Source organism: Vipera ursinii (assembly GCF_947247035.1).
Source record: "Vipera ursinii genome assembly, chromosome: 1".
NCBI classification, from domain to species: domain Eukaryota; kingdom Metazoa; phylum Chordata; class Lepidosauria; order Squamata; family Viperidae; genus Vipera; species Vipera ursinii.
Genome location: NC_139512.1, coordinates 293278511 through 293300772, shown reverse-complemented (window position 1 = coordinate 293300772; position 22262 = coordinate 293278511). Strand labels below are relative to the sequence as shown.

General features: G+C 40.8%; 1 protein-coding gene across 3 annotated transcripts in view; it reads left to right on the top strand.

Moving 5' to 3' along the window:
• RMDN2 (regulator of microtubule dynamics 2) overlaps positions 1-11416 on the top strand; it is a 34951-nt gene extending 23535 nt beyond the window's left edge. For 2 of the 3 annotated variants that reach the window (XM_083349417.1, XM_083349416.1), the window contains 4 exons: positions 5267-5365; positions 6904-6957; positions 7088-7168; positions 10576-11416. In XM_083349417.1, coding sequence (XP_083205543.1) covers positions 5267-5365; positions 6904-6957; positions 7088-7168; positions 10576-10629 — 288 coding nt within the window. In that variant the 3' untranslated portion in view covers positions 10630-11416. Of the gene's footprint in view, positions 1-4304; positions 5366-6903; positions 6958-7087; positions 7169-10575 lie in introns of those variants that run through there. The other variant, XR_014490829.1, reaches the window with a different exon arrangement.
• Positions 11417-22262: the final 10846 nt, after the last annotated feature.

The following is a 22262-nucleotide window of genomic DNA, read 5'->3' as shown; positions in this document are numbered from 1 at the left end:
ACTCTCCTTCAGTGAAATCTACTTTATGGAATTGTTAAGCTAAACAAAGTATGATGCTAGGAAAAGCCAGGAAGGGGTTTGCAATTTAAAAAATATATCAAAAGGGCTCTCTTAGAAAATATATGAGTTTAAAAAGCTGCCTCATCTTTTTGAAACAAACCTCAAATTCCATTTGGGAAATTTCCTTTTGCAAATAAATTGTTCGCCTTTTAGGAGAATGGAATAATTTGAATGTGTGTTCAAAACTTTGTTCCATGCATTTTCATGATTCTGTTATAGCAGAGGGCATCAATCTTTTCAACTGGGAGAGGACTGTACACTTAAAGAAACAGCTCCATTTTATTTTCATTGTTCAGGACCCACTTTTGATTCTGTGTCCAGCTCCAGGCAACACATTTTAAGAAGATTCAGAGAAACTAGAATAGGTTTGGGAAGAATAACAGCTAATTAGAATCTAGATTCTGTGAGAGATGTTGAGGAAGATCCAATTAAATGCAACAAATCCAATAAAGTGCAGCTCAGTGGTGAGAGAAATAAAGCCCTGCATTTAGACAGGAAAAACAAGTGCACAGGTAGAGAATAGGTGAGATTTGGCTCAACAGTGAAAGTAACAGTGAAAGGTGTCCTAGTGGACCACCACTGTGAGCTAGCAGTGTGCTGTGGCTGCCAAAAAAAGGCAATGCAGTCCTAGATTGCATCAACAGAGGGATAGTATCAAGATCATGACAGGTGAGAGTACCACTTTATACTACACTAGTGAGGCCACTCTTGGAATATTGTGTTCAGTTCTGGTCACCGGGAACAAAAAAGATGCTAAGACTCTAAAAATAGTGCAGAGAAGAGCAACAAAGATGATAAAGGGTCTGGAAACAAAACTATATAATAAATAGTTAAGGGGAACTAGGTATGTCTAGCCTGTCGAAGAGAAGGACTAGGGTGACATAATAACCGTTTTCTGGAATTTGAGAGGCTGTCACAGAAAGGAAGGGGTCAACTTAAGCACCTGAGGACAGGACAAGAAGCAGTGGGTGGAGGCTTGTCAGAAACAGATTCAGATTGAAACTAAGGAGGAATTTCCTGACAGTGAGAGCAATTAAACAATGGAACATATACCTCCTGGAGTTGCGGGTGCTCCATTGCTGGAGATTTTCAAGAAAAAAATAGACAACCGTTTGTCCAGAATGACATAAGCAGGAGGATGCACTACAAGACCTCCAAGGTCCCTTTGAGTCCTATGATTCCATGACTTCTAAGAACGACATGTTTAGCCTTGAATAGGTTGAGAGAGGAAACTTGATAGTACTTTGTATAAGAGGATTTTCCTGTCCTTGAGTTGGCAGAAAGTATACCAACATAAATTGCATGGCCCTGATATCTGAAGCCCCATTCTTCTTCAGTGGCTGTCTTAACAGTTTTAATGTAGGGCAGTTCACATGTAGCAGTTGGCTGATTTCTGAGTTGCGTATCCCCTTCAACCCAGTGTGTTTTTAATGTGTGGTGGAGCTTGCCTGGAATACTATGACTGGTGCCTGGAATGGAGATTTTTACCCACTTTCAAGTTGCTTCTAAGAACAACGTGTTTAGCCTTGAATAGGTTGAGAGGGGGAACTTGATAGTACTTTGTATAAGAGGATGTCGTCTCATGTTTTGTAGTACAAGTCATGGAATAAGGGGTTTCAGTTACAAGAAGGGAGATTTCAGCTGAGCATTAGAAAAAAAAAATCCTAACAATAACAGCAGTTTAGCAGCAAAGCCAAGTACCTTCCTACAGGAATGATGGACTCCACTTGGTTGGATGAATTTGATGTCAAGGCCGGAGAGCCCTCTGTCTGGAAAACTTCAATTTGGATTCCTTCACCGGAGATTGAACTTAATGGACTCTAGATGGCCCCCTTCCAACTCTTACAATTTGGCCTTTTAAAATTGTAATTATAATAGCGTTTCCATTTTAAATGCTTTAATTTTATTTTTGGAATATGCTAGAGTCAAGTAAAACAGGACCTTTGGGGAAAGAAGGATTATTAAGCAATGTAGATCAAATTCGCATCCAAACCAAAATGTGAAACTGAAATCCTCTATATCGGTTCTTAACTAAGTTTTGCAAGAAAATGTATATTGCCCCAGTCGGTTCCTTTATTTTGCAACTCAGTTACAAGTTTTAGAAGCTGATTGCAGATTCGACATGGAAAATCTAGAAGCCTATGTGCTGCAAAAGGGACGCGGTGGCTCAGTGGGTTAGGACGCTGAGCTTGTCGATCAGAAGGTCGGCAGTTTGGCGGGTCGAATCCCGAGTGCCGCGTAGCAGAGTGAGCGCCTGTTACTCGTCCCAGCTTCTGCCAACCTAGCAGTTCGAAAGCACGTAAAAATGCAAGTAGAAAAATAGGGACCACTACGGTGGGAAGGTAACAGCGTTCCGTGGGCCTTTGGCGTCTAGTCATGCCGGCCACATGACCACGGAGACGTCCTCGGACAAGCGCTGGCTCTTCGGCTTTGAAACGGAGATGTGCACTGGCCCCTAGAGTCGGAAACGACTAGCACACATATGCAGGGGAACCTTTACCTTTACCTTTTATGTGCTGCAATATCGCAGATGAAACTTGTTTGTGAGCCATCAGTTTGTGATATTCCAAGTGTGTGTGCATGCATGCAGGCTGGTATGTGCATAAAAAAAATTGAATGGTTTCTCCTATATTATAGAGACAGTATTTCCCTTTATTTTAGTTTTCCAACAATCCATGTACAGTATGCTTCAGCTGGATGGAATGGCCTTAATGATGTTGTTCAAAGGTCTCTGATTTTCCAAGAGTTCTCCCTCTCAGCTATATTGACATGCAATTTTCCTGTCCTTGAGTTGGCAGAAAATATACCAACATAAATTGCATGGCCCTGATATCTGAAGCCCCATTCTTCTGCAGTGACAAGGTTAGAGTCTGATGCTGTCTTAACAGTTTTAATGTAGGGCAATTCACATGTAGCAGTTGGCTGATCAACCCAGTGTGGTGGAGCCTGCGTGGAATACTATGACTGGTGCCTGGAATGGAGATTTTTACCCACTTTCAAGTTGCTTGAATTACAGATTGCTTTCATTGAGGTTCCCCATTGTACAGAAATATCCAGGCTGCTTATGTCTACCAGTCTTCTGGAAGAGTCCTCTAGCCACATCCAAAAGGAAGAAAAGAGAAGTTGATGAGTCACAAGCATGATGGGTGAAGTGTGAAGAGGACATAACTGTTTCTTTCTATGGCCTTCAATTCTATTTGTGGTCTGTGGCCCAAACTATTATAGGAAGTATTCTTCCAGAAGACTGGTGAACATGGATTCAGAAATACCCTAATTGACAGGCCAAAGAAATGGCATTACAAGGAAATTGCAAAGAGAATCAAGAGTGGTCCTTCTCATTCCAGCCCTTTGTATGCACTTTATGAGGGACGGAGTAAAGGGAAAGGAAGTGCTGTAAGGAAATGTCACTGTTGACAGGAAGTGGTTGGGTCTGGTTCAGCCTATGCCAGTAGCTCCTCTTTGAGGCTGAAAGATGAAACAGGCGGAATTCTTGTCAGTTTTACTGCAGCTCTCCTGTATCCCAAATCAGTAAGTGCTGCAGGACAGTGTCAGCAAGCGTAGCCCATGAATTACACAAAATTGCACACAGACACGCACGCACACACACACACACACACAAACACACATTAAAAAGTGCAATCATGTAAAATGCCTTGTCATTCAAAACAGCAGAAATGCACTCATTTGTAACATAAACAGTAGTAAACATCTGGCAGAACTCCCTCTGAACGAATGAATGAATTTGCCTTTATTCATGAGAACTCTCTTTGCCCATTTAAATCAACCAGGACACTTGTTGATTTTTTTTAAAGACAGTTATTGGTTTATAAAAGGTTTCTCTTTCAAAAGATGGGCAAATATGTTTAAAAACAGGTCTAGAGTGCTAAACCTGTGTATGTAAGGACTATGCTTATTGCATAATGTATTGGCAGGCCAGATGCATTGGGGGAAACTAGGTGTTTTGATCTCTTTTACAGCCTAAGTCAAAATAGTCAAGGAAGGTTGTGCTTAGCAAATTGAAGGCAGGAGAGCATACCCACTATAGCCTAAAGAAGCAAGTAAGTACTTGGCATGTGCTAACCTCGAAGTACATCATCACGAACATAATCAACCAGCCATCACAGATTATACAGCAATGTGTGTGTTGGAGGAAAAGAGAAACCAATATTTCAATATTAGAATATACTTTAAGTTCTCTCTAATACAGGGCTTTTCAACCTTTTCACCCATTGTACCACTTTTAGGATATGGCAACATCCGAGTACCACCAGTCGCCTAGCAAGGTGTCAAAAACATGATGACCCCCCCAAAAAAGGAAAAAAGTGATGAAGTACAGGTAGTCCTCGACTTACAACAGTTCACTTAGTGACTGAAGTTACAATGGCACTGAAAAAAGTGCCCCCCAAGCCACAGCCGAGCAAGATACCTGCCTACTCGACCAGCGGCGCTCTTCCTCCTGTCCGAGCATTTCTGTTGAGGGTTGGCAGCGGGGGTGGGGTGTTTTTTTCCCATCCTCTGCTGAGTGGTTGCAGCAGGTTTCGGTCACTTCACATGATGCTGGGACACTGTGACCGTCATAAATATGAATCAGTTGCCAAGCATCTGATGTATATCACAAGACCCTGGAGATGCTGCAACATTCCAGCTGATCGGTGCTTCTTCTGGGCTCAGAAGTGCCAGATCAGCGCCGAACTCCAGCTGGAGCCTGGCGCTAATCCTGGCGCTTCCGCTGAGCACTGACAGTCCTGCAGCTCCAGCCATCTCTCGCTCAGACTTGTGCGGTGCTGCCACCGGTTCAGTTCATGCCCCTTCCCCGCTACCACTTCTCTAGGATGGTTGCGTACCACCTGCCAGGTGCCAATGTACCACAGGTGGTACCTGTACCACTGGTTGAAAAGCCCTGAGCTAATAAGCTGGGCATGAATTGAAAGCAATATCAAGAGGATATGTTTTCAGAAATCTGCTAAGAAGGCATGTTTGGTTAGCTGGATATAAGAATAAGCCCCCAAAGGACTTAGAAGAATACATAGAATGCATTCATTTTAACAACTTTTCAAAGTTAAAACAACACTGAAAAAAGTGACCAGTGCTTGCACTTATGACCATCACTGTCGAGATATTTTATCATGACATTTGTCTTGATATCTAAAAACACACTAAATGATTTTTTCCCCACCTTTCCCTTCTTCTTTTGGGATTTCCAAAGGTCGCTCAGTTGTCTTGGATTGAGAAAAAAGTAGCTGCTGCTCTTTTTGGGATTCCACCAACCTCAACAATACATGAGGCTTTGCAGAATTTTCTGAAGGTAGATTAAAATATTCTCTCTTCTCTCTGGGTGCCAACTGGCTGGCATTTAAGAAATTTGTTCAACGAATTGTTCCCAGGCGCTACGAAGTCAACGCTCTTCAAAAGATTTTTCAGGCCATATACCTTTAGAAGAGGGACCATTCCTGTTCACTTAAGCTGAATTTCAGGATCTGCTATGTTGCTCTTTTTTTGCAATTGAATATTCAGCCCTTTGAATTTCATGCATAGAATTGTTTATGAGCATTTCCTGTGGAAATAGCCCCTGTTGTCATTTTTGACTAGTTAAACACAGGAAGTTTGTCTGAGCAATTTAATAATTGCTGCTTAGCACAGATGCTCTAAAGAAATCAGAGCTTTCATCCCCGTCTCCTCTGCTTCCCCCCCCCTTTTCTCTTTGTTACTTTTTTTGGGGGGGGTCTTTACTTTCATCCTTAGTGCTAGTTAAGAAGCAAGAATAATGGATCAGGTCTAGATTTCAGACAATTTCCCTGTTCTTACTTCCCTTGGATCCCTTCCTGAAAGTGATATACTGTACAAATAGTCTAGCAGCCTCTACTGAATGACTGTGATAAAAAAAAAACAGTACGAAGACCGTGGGAGTAGAGCAGACCTTGCAAAATGATTTGGCTGGTCTCTGAGATCCTTCCTTCCACCTCCCATCAGTCTACAAGGGGTCTCTTTGTGTACTATTTCAACAGTTGGGAGGAACCGAGCAGATATTAAGTCTGTTTCTGCTCACTGAATTGGCTGTAATGATTCAGTAAATCAGTGGTAGGTGAGCTGGGGCTAATGGCAGCAGAAGTCTCAAAACTTGTGGAGGGCATATGGTGGCCTACATTGCTGAAATGTCTAGTTTTGCTTACTGTGTCTTTGTGTGTTGCTGTCTTCAATTTTGGATGAACCACATCCTATGGATGTTTGCAACCCTATCCTTACTGGCTAAGTTTGGGGAAGATTTATTTGCTTTGTAAGAATCACGTCATTGATATGCTGGGGCATTTGCACCTGAGGCTTTGGCAAGAGTTCTAGATTGGTGCCATGCCTCTATGGTCCCTTGCCCTGCTGAGTAGCCGAGCCTATTGACTTCTGTGGGGCATCATGAATCACCCAAATTTTGTTGATTTTCAACATAGCAACTCCTCCGAAGCTTGGTTCCAAGTTATTTCTCGCTGATGGAAATTGCTTTTCTACGGTCCTTGGCTCTCTTCCTTCCCTGCAGTTGGGAAGCCACATAATGCCAAAACCTGGACCAAAGGATGACTTTGTGAGCTCCTTTTATCGGTACCTTTTAATATTGTTCCCTGTAAAAACAGAGGCAATAAAGTAGCAGTGTGAGAGTATAGTACTAGCTGCCTGTCTTCAACCATTAGCACCTCAAGAGAGAGCTGTTTAGGTCCAGAAATGCAGATTGGCATTGAGAAGACATATGAGCAGTACAAAATATTTTGAAGGTTTGGGACATGAAAGCAATATGGAAGTATGCCTAGTCTTGCTTTATGGCATTCTCATCTTTCTATCTTTTGTCTTTATACTCAGGCTGAAGAATTACATCCCAGATATTCTAAAAGCAACTATGTCTATTTGGTAAAGGTATGAGGCACTGCAATCTTTCTCCACTTTAATTTCTTTTTTCATTTTTTTGTTTTTGAATGCAAAACAAATTTCTGGTCACTAATTAGCTATTATAAATTTTTTTTTCTTGTCTTTCTTTCTACCTAAGTGTTACAAAGATCTGGGTCAGAGGAGCAATGCCCTGAGATGCTGTGAAACAGCATTGTCCATTCTGCCAGTCACCAAAGAGGTAGGTCTGAAGGTTGTGTGTTCATCTTCTGATGAAGAAGCGGTGTGAAAAATGTTTCCACACTATCTGTCAATGTCAGAAGACGTTATCTGTCTTCTGCAGCTCTTGTTAATTTCATTTAAGAGGCAGAAAAGAAATTCCTGATAACCTGATAAACTTTAATACTATAGAGCAGGCATGTCAAACTCGCGATGTTGCGTGACGTATCGCGGCTTTCCCCCCATTGCTGGCAATGGGGAGGGCGCGGTTTCGTCATGATGCATCTGGCCCATGGGCCGGCAGTTTGACATGCCTGCTGTAGAGGAATATCTAGAAAGAAAAGGAAGAGAAGTCATGTGTTCAAAATCTTGCAAAATATGGCATAAGAAAACAAACTTCTGATGTCCGTGACTGCAATGTTGAAAATGTGTAAAATCCAATATTATGAAATTATATTTAAGAAGATGACTTCGATCACAGGGCTAATGTCTAATTTGACTATGAACTGGACAATTTGAAGTCCAGTGCAGCTGGTGACTCTGATTGCTGTGGTCTAATTTTGCAATTATTACTCTGATTTAGAAATTGCTCTTCGTAAGAAAATGACTACTTAACCCTATTAAGCCCACTGATTAACCATGCTTTAAAAATAGAGGGAATAAGGAATCATTGAAATTATATCTCATTATGATTTAGTTGCCTAGTCCTTTTAACTATGCAATTATGCAAGTATACGTTTTGTGCAATGAAGATAGAGGTTGAGAATGAATACTATAAATTCCTTTCCAGCACTGATACATTATTACTTAGCTATTTTTTATTGGCTTAATTGCAACTATCTATCCGGCTTATATTTGAAGACATGAAGCTTCAATATTGGTCTCCAATATAAACAACAGTGTTGAATTATCCTTGGGAGATGGCAACGCTTGGGCCTCAACTGACACTAAAGCTAAGCAGGATCATTCTTGTTTAAGACTTAAACAGAAAGACTCCAGAGATCCCAGTGTAATAAATTATACTAGGGAAATGTATCTCAGAAGTCAGCAGTGACAATGTCCATGTCCATACTTTGGCCAAGAAAACCTCTTGGCTATATCTCTGTGACTCAACTTGAAGTTGATTTTACCTTTTTCATGCTCAATGAAAACATGTTTTACTGCAAAGTTCTCTGACAGTTCCCAAAGGACAGATAAACCCTAATACTGCTAAATCCCTATATTGACCATTTCTGACATTTGTAGCAAACAGAGACTGTCTTATGATGGTAAATAAATGGTTGTGTTTATTTTAAAGTTACATTTATGTTGTTCGTTGAATTCATTAAATTTGTTGTTCATTCAGTTCAGTCACTTCTGACTCTTATTTTGCCAGGATTAGTTTCTGGTAATATTTTTTTTAAAGTTATTGTAAGTTCGTGCATGTGTCAAAAGTGATAATATCTGACTCCCTTCTCTTTTGTCAGTTCTTTTCCTTTTATTTATATTTATTTTTAAAAAACATAAAAAAACAAATCGAAAGGAAAAAAGGAAAAAAAACCCTAAAGTTAAGAAATGTAATTTTCAACCTTTCAACAAATAGTTACAATTTTATAGTCCTTCCTCCCTCTTAGATATTATATAAGTCCCTTAGCCTCTTACTTAAATTATATCTTTCTTAACCTTCAATCCCATAAGTCATTGTGTCGTTTCTTTCTTCTTTCAGCAAAAAAAAAAAAAAGTTTCCAGACTTTTTCCAGACAGGAAAGTAGTTCTTTTCCTGACCAGACAGGTCAATATTGCCATTTCTATGAATTCTGACATTTTTACAACCCATTTTTCTACTGTGAAGATTTGGTTCTTCTTCCTCATTATACATGAAATAATCTTGCTGCAGTGACCTTATACAAAATCGGCTCAGCATGAATATTTTTCTAATTCGTTGCCCATAAGTCCCAATAAAAAGAGTTCTGTTTTATTTTTGCAACATCAATCTTTAAAATTCTTTGCACCATTCATTATATGACTTGGTATCCAACATTTCTTAGCTTTCTCACAAGTCTACTACACATGATAGTTCCTCCCTTTTGACATCTTTTTCAGTTGCCTTTCATTTTTTCAGGTATAAAGGTCTTCTCACATATTTTTTGCCTTCGGGTTATGCATCTAAATATCTAAAATACTTAAGACTTACCTTTATTGTTAATGTTTCCAATGAGGAGGTTTTACTTCAATGAGTTATTATATTGATGATTTGTTCTGCTTGCAGCCCAAAGTATTTTAGCAATATTCTCCAGCAATTCAAGGGTACCAGTTCTTCTTAGTTCTGATGATCTAGCTTTCATGGCTTTGCCTTTCAGTTGGGAAAGCCATGGCCTTGACAATTCATATTTGTATGGGCATACATTCACAGGTAATCCTTGACTTACAACAGTTTATTTACTGACTGTTCAAAGTCACAGTGGCACTGAAAAAACTAACATATGACCATTTTTCACATTTATGGCCATTTCAGCATCCCCATGGTCACATGATCAAAATTCAGAAGCTTGGGGTCATGTGATCACCTTTTGTGACCTTCTGACAGAAATGGGGAAGCCAGATTCATTTAACAACTATGTGATTAACTTAACAACTACAGGGATTCACTTAACAACCATGGCAAGAAAGGTCGTAAAATGGGGCAAAAATTCATTTAACAAATGTTTCACTTAGCAACAGAAATTTTGGGCTTGTATGGTGTAAATTCTCTGTATATTTTGTCAAAATCTGTCGTCGACGTTTCTCCCAGAAAGCAGTTGAGGCCAGTTTCTTGTTTTCAACTGCACTGTGAGCAAATTTGTGGCGATATGATTGTGGAGTCTAAGCCAGGTAGAAAATGATTTTGTGCAAATAATGTTTGCTGAGAGATGTGTCACTTAATATAATTTCATTTCCAAAGGGCCACCCAGTTTTGTGGGAGCTGAACTTGAAAGTTCAAGAACAACAAAAACCGCTCAGAGATGCAGAGCGGCTGTAAGGCCAACAAAGCTGCGAGTCTCTCTGAGAATCTCTTGTTTTAACAGCAACAAGGGTGAGGGAGAAAAACGCAAATTAGAAACTTCAAGCCACAGGAATGTTGGGTTCACTGAAACACCTCCAAAGGTGACGGTTGGAAGATGAAAACCTTTAATTATAAGCCATTAGAATTTTAGACAACACCTCATTACACTTCGCTAGAAGGAAATTGGAAAGGAAAAGTATTGTATAAAAGTAGAGTCTTCCCCCTTTTCCCCTACTTTGTTTTTGTACGGCATTTGGAGGAAGAATGAGCCAGTAATCCTTTCTGCACTATTAACACTGAACATAATCTCTTGTTTTGATGCAGAAATTGGTGCTAGCTTCAAGCAGCTCTGGGTGGTTCTTAAGGCATAATTACATAAGCTTAATTCTTTTCTTCTTCCTTTTTAGGATCAAGAAGCTGAGAAAGTTTTAGAAACTTTACTTCCATCCTTGAATTTTTGATGATGGTTCAGTGACAAATGAATGGACCAATTTCTCTAAGCCTATAGCTTTTTTACAAGTTACTTCAGGACCTGCAATAATAAAAGACTTACTATGTGCAATGTTATCAGATGAACAGGACAGTCTTGCATTCTGTCCATACAACCCCATTAAGGTGAGTTTTCCGAGGCCATGCGAACCATTGTATGGGGTCTGCTGTTTTGTGTGAAAACATGCAGAAAAAAAGTGAAGCCATCTGTCCTTTCCCTCTTGACACTGCCTTTTTCTAAGCTGAAGAAAAAGCAATTCACTTGGGAAATGGCTTTATTTTTTTAATTCTTTATTTTTGCAACATCAAACAGAAGAACATTGCTTGCTGCATTCCTTTTTATTTTCATAACATTTATCTCCAATAAACAGGTTGCCATTCAGGATCCTTAATGAATGGCACCAATGATCTTAACCCAGGGAAATCAACCATCTTTTCTTTTTCCTGTTTTTTTTAATGCATACAGACAATTTAGCAGTTAAAATGCTAATTTTAACTTGTTGGGACTCTCCAAATGTGAAATCCACTGCTGGCAATGGATATATTTGTAGTTACTGAATGATGGGCATAATTTTGCCTAGACGGATTAGCTACTTTTTTGCCTGAATGCAGATGTATGTAGCTGAGTTTTCTGCTGAACAAACAGAGATATTATATTATGTGTTTCTTTTCTCTTGAAAAATATCAATTCTGTGGGAAAATTATACTTGGTGGATATAATTTGGTCTTTGAATCTTAAACTGGAAAAAAAATAAAGACATGGTGAACTTGTCATAGTTTAACGTTTCTGTGTACCCAAATATTTTGGCATTTCCTATATCTGGCTAGGGACGCGGTGGCTCAGTGGGTTAGGACGCTGAGCTTGTCGATCAGAAGGTCGGCAGTTTGGCGGTTCGAATCCCGAGTGCTGCGTAACAGAGTGAGCGCCTGTTACTCGTCCCAGCTTCTGCCAACCTAGCAGTTCGAAAGCACGTAAAAATGCAAGTAGAAAAATAGGGACCACTCCGGTGGGAAGGTAACAGCGTTCCGTGCGCCTTTGGCGTCTAGTCATGCCGGCCACATGACCACGGAGACGTCCTCGGACAAGCGCTGGCTCTTCGGCTTTGAAACGGAGATGAGCACCGGCCCCTAGAGTCGGAAACAACTAGCATGCACGTGCGGGGGAACCTTTACCTTTACCTTTATATCTGGCTAATATTGAAGATTATGGCTTTGCTACAGAGGGGGAGGAAAAGAGAGATTGGATTCTGACTAGAACACATTTCAAAGTACAGGCTGGAGATATTATTTGAGCCCCCTAAAGCAGGAAACAGCTGACTCTCCTCCATCTTTTTTTTTTTTTTTTGCTAAACCAACTGCCATTCACATCCAAGCTCAAAAGAGCAAGCCAAAATATACTCTTAAACTAGTGAGACAGACGTAAGTGATTTTAGTCCATGAAGTTGGGGCCAAATAGACAGACAGAATATTTAACTTTGAAATAGAAGAGTCCATGGTCAAGAAGAAAAAAAATGCCCAGGAAAATTTAATTCCTTAATACCACTTGTTTTAAACATTACCTATTTACTTTGTTAGAAGTCTCTTACAGTGTAAGATTGTGTTGTTCCCACATCCTTACTGCCCTACGCTGAGATCATCCACATAGAAATAAAGTTTAAGACAAAGTTAAAATACATTTGTAAAACAACCTAACTAATACAAGTGAGGTCCGTGTTACAGCCTATATCAAATTATAACACAAGCACTAAAATTATATTAAATATGATAACATCAAAAGTTATAACAAAGTGCTCTAAAATTTAAGTGAATTATAGTTACATAGAATGCATTGGAAAATTGGCCCATCAGGGTCTGATGGATCTTCTGTGATGCTCCACAAAACCTAGCTACATAAGCTGTAACACAAGGTAGTTCATCTATGGTCATAGGCTGAATGTGGGCAACCAGGAAATCTATTAATTAGAGGTAGTATGAATCTGGTTCAAATGTCTATAAAAAGACCAGGAAAAAATAATATGTTCTGTAGTTTTTACCTCTCCAGAATTACAAGGGGCAAAATCTTTCAGACAGTGGTACTTTTTAGTATTTACCATCCAATACTGTAGAGCTAAGATGTTGCTGGATCTTGGGCAAGAGAGGAAAGCTTTCTGTCAGCTAAGTGGCAAAGTTAGGGTGGTGCTGCTGAATTATTTGTCCTGCCACATATATTTTATATAAACTAAGGATGTTTTCAAATGTAGAATGTACTATCTAAGACACAGGGCTCTGAAGAGAATGGGTTCCAATCTCTTAATTCACTCTCATCACCAGAGACCAGCTCTTCCTGACTTTAAAGGTAAAGGTAAAGGTTCCCCCGCACATGCATGCTAGTCGTTTCCGACTCTAGGGGGCGGTGCTCATCTCCGTTTCAAAGCCGAAGAGCCAGTGCTTGTCCGAGGACGTCTCCGTGGTCATGTGGCCGGCATGACTAGACACCAAAGGCGCACGGAACGCTGTTACCTTCCCACCATAGTGGTCCCTATTTTTCTACTTGCATTTTTTACATGCTTTAGAACTGCTAGGTTGGCAGAAGCTGGGACGAGTAACAGGGGCTCACTCTGCTACGTGGCACTCGGGATTCGACCCGCCAAACCGCCGAGCTTCTGATCGACAAGCTCAGCGTCCTAACCCACTGAGCCACCTGACTTTAGATGTTCCTAAATTGAATAGAAGCTAAAGCAGCATGATAGGGATTGGTCAGAGTGTGAGATGAAGAACCAAGCTTTGCCCCAGTTCTCCATGACTAACTCCATTTGTTAGAATAATCTCTACCCATGCCACAGCAATGTTTCCACTTTAATAGATGAGAGATGGAGAAACTTCATTTCAATCCAGTTTTCTCTTTGTAGCAAAGTCCAACACACAGCTCTTCCTCTTTTTCCAATGAGAGAGAGAGAGAGAGAGCTCTCCATGGAGGACTTAAATATTCAGAAATTTATAAAACATTGAGTATAATTAGCTGCATGTCAAAAGTCATCAGAAAAACAGGAAATAAAAGGAACTGAAGCTTATAACTTGCAATATTTACACTTGGTTCAAAGCAAGCTATATTAAACCTGAATTTTGTGCTTTTAATGACCCCTTGGCAAAGAAAGTCTACTGCATGACCTGAAAGCAATCTGCTGTGTCGGTTATACAAACACGTGTATTAATGCAACAATTCTCAGTTTGGCAAGATGCACGGAGAGATTACTATTAGAGTGTGGGTGATTATTTCTATTTTACAGTGATAGAATCTTTTTTAATTTTTGCCACTCTCTTTAGGCAGTTTATAGAGTAGATAATCAAAAAAAAATAAAATTTTAAGATCAAATATATGCAGTAAATTGTGTTGCCCAAGCCATTACACAAGAACAATATAAATACCTTCATTCTTCATTCACCCTGAATCCATAATTGATACACATGCATTTCCATTGCAATATTAAGACCATTGCTATTAAGAACTTACAGTCCTTTAACTGACATATAACCCCAAGTATGTATTCCCCAACCGGAAACATATAAGTAGTGGAAGAGATGGTTTAGCTTAGTGATGGCAAATCTTTTAGAGACCGAGTGCCCAAAAACTGGCCCCGCCCCCACCTTGCACCCCCACGCCACCCCTCACCCCACTCTGCCCCGTCTTGCCCACCCGCAGGGCCACCCACTGCCTCCACAGCCCGCTGCAGATCGCCCAGGTGGCCCAGCAGCACCATGGCAGCTAGACGCCACCCGCACCCCGCAGCATCAACTGCATGCTACGGGATGCAAGGGTCGAGTTTTTTCCCTGTTACCTGGCTGCCATGTCCTTGGCCGCGCTGCTTTGTGTGGGCCATGCTCGGGAACGACTCTTGGGGGGGCTGCTGATGAGGGAGCTGCAGGGGGAGGCGGGGGGGCTGAGGCGATGGCAAACATGCCCACGGAGAGGGCTCTGAGTGCCGCCTCTGGTACCCGTGCCATAGGTTCGCCACCACTGGTTTAGCTATAGGGGCAAACTCATACAATGTCCTGTGTACCCTATCTTTCTATGGGGCTGAGAATTTGTCTCCAATCCTTTTCAGTGGTGAGGGGAGCAAATATCACTCTGCCCATCTATGACCCAGCAGAAAACAAGAATTGGCCAAGTTACTGGATTGCTTAAAGGATATTTTCTGTAATTTTTTGATCTTCATAATTAAACCAACTGTTCTCCAAGAGAATAATCAAAACAAATAAATGCTAAATTTCCTCTGTGATGTCCCCTCTCTGTCCCAGTCTTTCACTGTTTTTCCTCCCTTCTAATCTTGTATTTCTTAATCAGTATCTCTGGAACTTAACCATTCAAAAAAGGATCAAAGAGAATGGAGGCCCACCCAAAAGAACAAGACTTTGCTGTAATTGTGTCATAACCTAGTTCGGAAAATCAGTGGCAGAAGTGACATCCCTGGGAAACTCTCAGGAACCTAGCAATTGGGCACAGCAGCGTTACAAAGAGTGACTTGTACTTTGGAGACGATTTCACACTGAACAGGTTTCAGTCCTTGCTAGTCCTGATCAACACAGGAAGTACAGTAGCTGTAGTTGCTAATATCTCAGTGTCAGAAATTTTCAAGAGTGCTGCAGCCCAAGGACCAAACCTCCTTATTTCTTCCTGTGTGCCAGTTAATGCCTTCCCTCCCTGCATTCTTAATTACATCAGCATTTGTATCTGCAGAAAAGCCAGGCCAAGCAATACAGACGGTTTCCATTACAGTACAAAACATAAACATGTGAAACCTCGTGAACAACTTGCCAGCTCATTTCACTCCAGGGAGGCCTGACTGATTACTTGAGGCAAGTAACTCCCGCCATTATATATTGCCAGTAGAAGAACTGGATGGATGGATGGATGGATGGATGGATGGATGGATGGATGGATGGATGGATGGATATCATTAACTGAAATCAGGTCTGAAATAACCGAAAGCAGAAAGTAAAGCTCTTGCTATACAGTGCTTTCCCTGTTCATTAATAAAAAATATTGCATCAGTGTCTTGTTAATATTATTAGTGTCTCTATCTTTCAATGGGTTTCTGAGTGCAATTCGAAGTGCTGGTTTTAACTAGCAAAGCCCCCATGGGGAATGAGATTGTCTCATCTCGTGACACCGGTCAGCCTGTCCCTTCTAGCTGAGAGGGGGAATGTTCTGAATTTCCTCAGTTCAGGAGGTGGCTGGGGTGGGAATTGATGCTCTGCTGCAACCCCATTCTTTGGAATAGGCTCTGACCAGCTAGACCTTGTATTGGTAATCAGCTTAGCCTGGAAAGACAGAAGGGATGAGGAAGAAACTCAAGATTGCCCTACACTGATTTTCATGAGTATAAGAAGGAGGAAAAGAGAAACTCTATCCAGTTTTTAAGGTTGATGTCACCCTTTCAACTAGAAGAAATATTAGAAGTTTACTTTATTGATAAAGACTACAATAATAAAATCCTGAAAGCCAGGCAGAATGTTTCTTTTCTGGGTTATGTTTTGTAATGCTCTTTACATGGGGCTGCTCTTTACATGCCATGCTCTTTACATGGAGCTGCCCTTGAAGAGCACCCGGAGGCTTCAACTGCTGCAAAATGCGGCCGCGCGGGTGCTTATGGGAGTATCTCGGTACTCCCATGTTACACCACTCCTGCGTGAGCTGCATTGGCTTCCGGTTACCCTCTGAGTGCAATTCAAGGTGCTGGTAATAACCTTTAAAGCCCTACATGGCTTAGGCCTGGGGTACTTGCGAGACCACCTGCTGCCATTGTCAACCTCCCATCGTCCGGTTCGCTCCCACAGAGTCGGCCTCCTCAGGGTGCCGTCGGCCAGGCAATGCCGACCGGTGACCCCCAGGGGGAGAGCCTTCTCTGTGGGTGTGCCAACCCTCTGGAATGTACTACCCCCGGAGCTGCGGACGGCCCCTGACCTTTGGTCCTTCTGCCGTGACCTGAAGACCTGGTTGTTCCAACAAGCGGGCCTGGACTGACTACGGTTTTTAATTTGGCTTTTTACTGGGTTAAATTGTCTTGTATTTATTGCATCTATTGTTTAATTATTTTAAAAACTTTTTACTTTATGTTTTTTTTTATGGTTGTGAGCCGCCCTGAGTCCTCAGGGAGAAGGGCAGCATATAAATTTAATAAAATCAAATCAAAAATCAAACAGCTGTCATGTGCTACCTTTGTACTCATCAGCACCTACGGTTTCCCAAAATCCTCAAGGGTAGTGTAATAACCTCTATAATTATGGAGATTAATATCTATACCTCGCTTCCCAGTCAAATGGCAAAGGATTATTTTAAATTTTACTATGTTTAGGCTATTACCATGCTAACTGCTTTTCTATTATTTGATATGTAGACTGCCTAGACATGACATTGTGCCAAGGTAGAAATACTGGAAATTAAATAAATACATAACTCCTACCCATTACATTGATAACCCTGGAAGTGTGTCTGGATTGCTGCAGTGTGTTCTGTAGTAAGGCTGCCACAAGAGAAAATTTGGAGGCTGACACAAACTGGTCCAGAATGGGGTACTTAGGCTTGTCACAGGATTTGTGTTTGCAGAATATCTGACTACTAATTGCACTATATTTCACTTTGACTTAAGGGGTGATTCAAAATGCTGGTTGGTGGCCTTTAACATCTTCAAGGCTGAAAATATATTTAATAAATTTAAAAACTGGAATCCCAGGTGTAGACATTTGAAATCAGTAAAAATAAAAACGATGAACTCCGGGATATAAGAAAAAATTCTTCTTTATTGCTGAGCTTTCGTCAACAGTTATAATTTGGTCAATTATAACTGCCATATAAGTGTATGTACTGACTCCCTTATCATTCAGCCCTTGCTCTGATGATGTCAACAGCTTGTTGACGAAAGCTCAGCAATAAAGAAGAATTTTTTCTTATATCCTGGAGTACACACACACACACACACAAGACTTGTGATAAATAAATCCAACAGGAGATATACAAGACTTGTCAAACCTAAAATCTGCTTAATAGTCTATCTGTAGTCATGTCAGAAGCAAAGCTAACTGAAGGAGGCTTCTGGATTGAAAGGATTTGCCAGTGACTCTTAATAGTAAAAAGCAACAACAAACAAATCATCCAATGGAACAGCTTGCTTTCAGAAGCTGTAGATGCTTTATCACTGGACGTTTTTAAGAAGATTTTGATTTGATTTGATTTGATTAAATTTATATGCCGCCCTTCTCCCTGAGGACTCAGGGCGGCTCACAACCATAAATTTTTTTAAAAAAACATAAAGTAAAACGTTTTTAAAAGAATTAAACAATAGATGCAATAAATACAAGACAATTTAACCCAGTAAAAAGCCAAATTAAAAACCGTAGTCAGTCCAGGCCCGCTTGTTGGAACAACCAGGTCTTCAGGTCACGGCGGAAGGACCAAAGGTCAGGGGCCATCCGCAGCTCCAGGGGTAGTTCATTCCAGAGGGTTGGCGCGCCCACAGAGAAGGCTCTCCCCCTGGAGGTCGCCGGCCGGCATTGCCTGGCCGACGGCACCCTGAGGAGGCCGACTCTGTGGGAGCAAACTGGACGATGGGAGGTTGACAATGGCAGCAGGTGGTCTCGCAAGTACCCCAGGCCTAAGCCATGTAGAGCTTTAAAGGTTATTACCAGCACCTTGAATTGCACTCAGAGGGTAACCGGAAGCCCATGCAGCTCACGCAGGAGTGGTGTAACATGGGAGTACCGAGATACTCCCATAAGCACCCGCGCGGCCACATTTTGCACCAGTTGAAGCCTCCAGGTGTTCTTCAAGGACAGCCCCATGTAAAGAAGAGACCGGACAGCCACTTTTCTGAAATGATGTAAGGTCTCCTGCTTGAGCAAGGGGTTGACCTCCGGGGTCCCTTCCAGCTCTATTCTGAATTCTGACTCCCCATAACAATAACCAGAAGAAACCAGTGGTGGGATTCAGCCATTTTGCATCACTTCGGCAGAACCGGTATTTAATTTTTTTTGTTGCCCAGGCCCAGAATGGATTTCTGGAAGCGGCATCAACACAGAGAACCGGTTGTTCACATATTTGAATCCCACCACTGGAAGAAACCCTCTCGGATCTTAATTCCACTCATACAGCAGAAATGGCTTCACCAATTATGCACCATTGCTCTCCCCCGCTCCCTCTTAAGTGTGATCCTTGGCCACTGAACATTTCCATCCCTGGTTTAAGATCAGGATGTGGAAAAATTATCTTTCAATGTATGCACTTACTGCTTTTGAACTCATGTTTGGAAGGATTGCAACAATGCCCGGAATATGTTTTCTTGAGTTGAAGTGAAAGGTTGCTTCAATGGCTTCACTTAAACTTTGGAGTTGCCTTCTACGTTTTTTTCCCTTTCTAAATGGCCTTTTGGAAGATTTATAACACTTTCCTTTTTAAAAAGAACATTTGGCTTGTAACTGTAATTAATCAGGTTTCAGAACTGCTTTTTAATTGCTGTTGAGTTCTGTATTCAGGTCTGTTCCTGCTTGCTATTTTAATTATGTTCTACAATTGTTAATCAGTTGTGAGCTGCCAAAAAAAATCTCTTCTGAAAAAAATGGAAGGAATTCAAATAAATCAATGAATGTATGGCAACATGCAAAACTGAAAAAGATCTTTCTGTATGGTCACTGCTGAGTTCAAGGCTGTTGATAAATTTGAATGGGGTTCATAGTTTTTAATATAGTCTTAAGCAACAGGATAGCAAATGGCAGGAAAAAACCCCTGCAGATAAAAGTCACTGGGATATATTTGCTCAAAGTAGGAGCACAGATCCAGATTTAAGTCTCTGCTTAACTATGAAGCCATTTCTGCATTTTTCAAACACTCGCTTAATCTAATGGAAAATAAATTATATTATTTTCCTTTTCCAGAAGCAAGATATAAAATGAAATTCTTATGGCAGGGCTACATTGTTTTTATATACAAGATACAGCCGTGCAGAGTGTTGGAGTAAGATCTGGACTGCAAAAATCCAAAAGACCACAAGATGACATTTAATATAACAATTAGAATTAATATATTTAAATGTATAATATTTAGATATACTAATTTAACTATTGGTACCCATCTAGAAGTCAGAAGGATTTTGCAGCCCAACTCTGCAAAATTGATTTTTTTAAAAAAAAAAAATCTTGAAATTGGTTTGTCTCTGGTCAAATGATAACTTCCTCAAGAATTCCTACTTTTCACCACGCCCACATGTTCCCCCTCAAAAGTATCTCATTAACCACTGAGAATACATCTTCATGCTACAGCCTTTCTCTCATCTCTAATACACACATAGCTGAGACCAGCTAATTTTGGACTTTTTTTTTCTGATCCAGAGTAGAAATAGTGTTTTCCATCTCCTTCTGAAACAGCACATGCTTACATGAATGTTTCTTTGTTGTGGTAGTGGTGACCATGGTGATGATCCAGGTGGAACTGGGATCTGCCCACCTCCTAGTGGCTGTTTTTGATTTTTGCAATCTTTCCCCACTTCTCTGACATATACCTCCATAGCCATTTTTGTTTATGGTGATGGCTTCTATTACACAAGGTGGATGGGAAGAGCAACAAGGAAATTAGGACGGGGGGGGGGGGGAGGCTAGAAATGCTCTACTTATTAGATGTGGAAGAACAAAGATCCATCCTTACAGACAGGTTGTCCTGGTTCTTCACAGATCTGACAGGCAGTTCACTTTAGAGAAGGTTTGATCTACCCATTTTCTCCATCTCACATAAAGCTGCTGCTCCAATGAAAGGAGGTAGCAAGTCCAGAACCACTGTAAAGTGCTGTACAGACAGCCTGGTTTACTAATTCTACTAGCAATCCTGATTTAACGCTAGCGCTTACGGGTAGATTAGGACCATGCAAGTAGTAGACAAGGGCCCCTGTTCTATTTCCTGTTGATAAAACAGCATCAGTTTTCCTAGAGAAAGGGGTAGAGTAGGATTTTTTGTGCAGAACCATAAAGGTGGGTGTTTTGCATACATTTTTTCCACTAGCATAATGCTCTATTAGCCATTGGGTCTTAATTTACCCCTGCAGTAAATTATTCAGGCAATATTATTTGCTTGCCTGATTAAGGAGGGGGAGTAAAGGCTAGCTTTGTAGTTAGAACAAATTATGCCATCTTATTTTTGTGCTACCTCACAACACTCATCACAACACTGTGACCAGTTTGTTTTTCAGGATTTTCTTTCATTATTTCATTGGCTTCTTTCATACAAGGTTGCTTACATGTGTGTATGTGTGCGCGTGCATGCATGCACGCACCTTCACATTATGGTTGACACCTGGATAAGTCCCTGCAGTTTTCCTAGCAAGATTTTGGAAGTGTTTTGTCATTGTCTTCTTCCTGGGGCTGAGATACAGTGACTGGTTTTGTGCCTAAAGCAGGCTATAACTCATGGTTTCCTGGTCTCTAGCCTAATGCCTTAACACCTAGGAGCTGTAACCCCTTTATGCTTAGCTCTTCCCATTGTTCATATCTTTTTCAATATAACAATAGTGAGTCTCAGTATATATTGTATGTTTGTTCCCGCCCCCCTGCCCCAACAGACTGAATTAGTTGCTCTGCAGTCCACTATGCTTCAAGCATTCTTGTCACACACTTCAAAAATATGACTTGGAAACAATGTATAGGATGCTAGGTGGGGATGCCCAAGAAAAATAATGCATTGAACGGAAAATGGCAGTGGGTGGATACGTATTTCCTTTTATTCTTGCATCCCTTGAAAAGTTTACCCAGAAGGCACAGTGTTTTGGACCACAGGTTCAAAAGCATGCTTCTCACTTCTGCCAGAAGCTGAAGAGACCAATGCAAAGCCATCTTGGAACAAGCAGTAACAGGAGCCAAGGCTTCAGAATGAAACTGTTCAACTTGACTGAATCTCAGCAACCGGAAGGAAGCCCAGTCTTCAGAGAAATCCCTCAAACAAAGCTGCCTTTCCACTTGAGAGGTTATCTTGGAAAAGATGCTAATCTTCAATTACATAGTTTTGGTTGAACTAAAACTAATCAATCAGCAGAAGTCAAGAGGCCTGATCCAATCCGAAATCTACAACTAAGGAGAAAATCCACTGTACATGAAAAAATTAAAGATATGCTTCTACAAGCCCAGAAACTAGAACGTATAGACGTTTTTGAGAATTAAATATATTTGCAGAGCTCACATCACTCATCAATACCTGATTTCTGCTTTGGCTCCTCCATATTGGCAATTTTAATTTTGCATATTCCAAAAGCATTAGGTTCCATTAAGGATTCAGGACAAGAAAAATTGTGGGAAAATAAAATGGGAATATTCAGTCTGCTGCTTTTACCTAAACAGACCAAGGAACAGGATCATAAAAGAAACCACCTACTTGCCAAGTCTCACTCAAACCCCAATGTTCCCCTTCAGTAGAACATTTTATTTTGGTGGGGGGGAACAAGGAAAACCTGAACATTCTTCCTACATAAAATGATACCATAGGAATACAATCCTGTAGTTTCCAGCATTTAATAGTTAAATGACATTATATATTTCTCTCAATGAAGTAGACATCTTTGGTAGTTTTTAAAGATCTAAGAAACAACTACACACT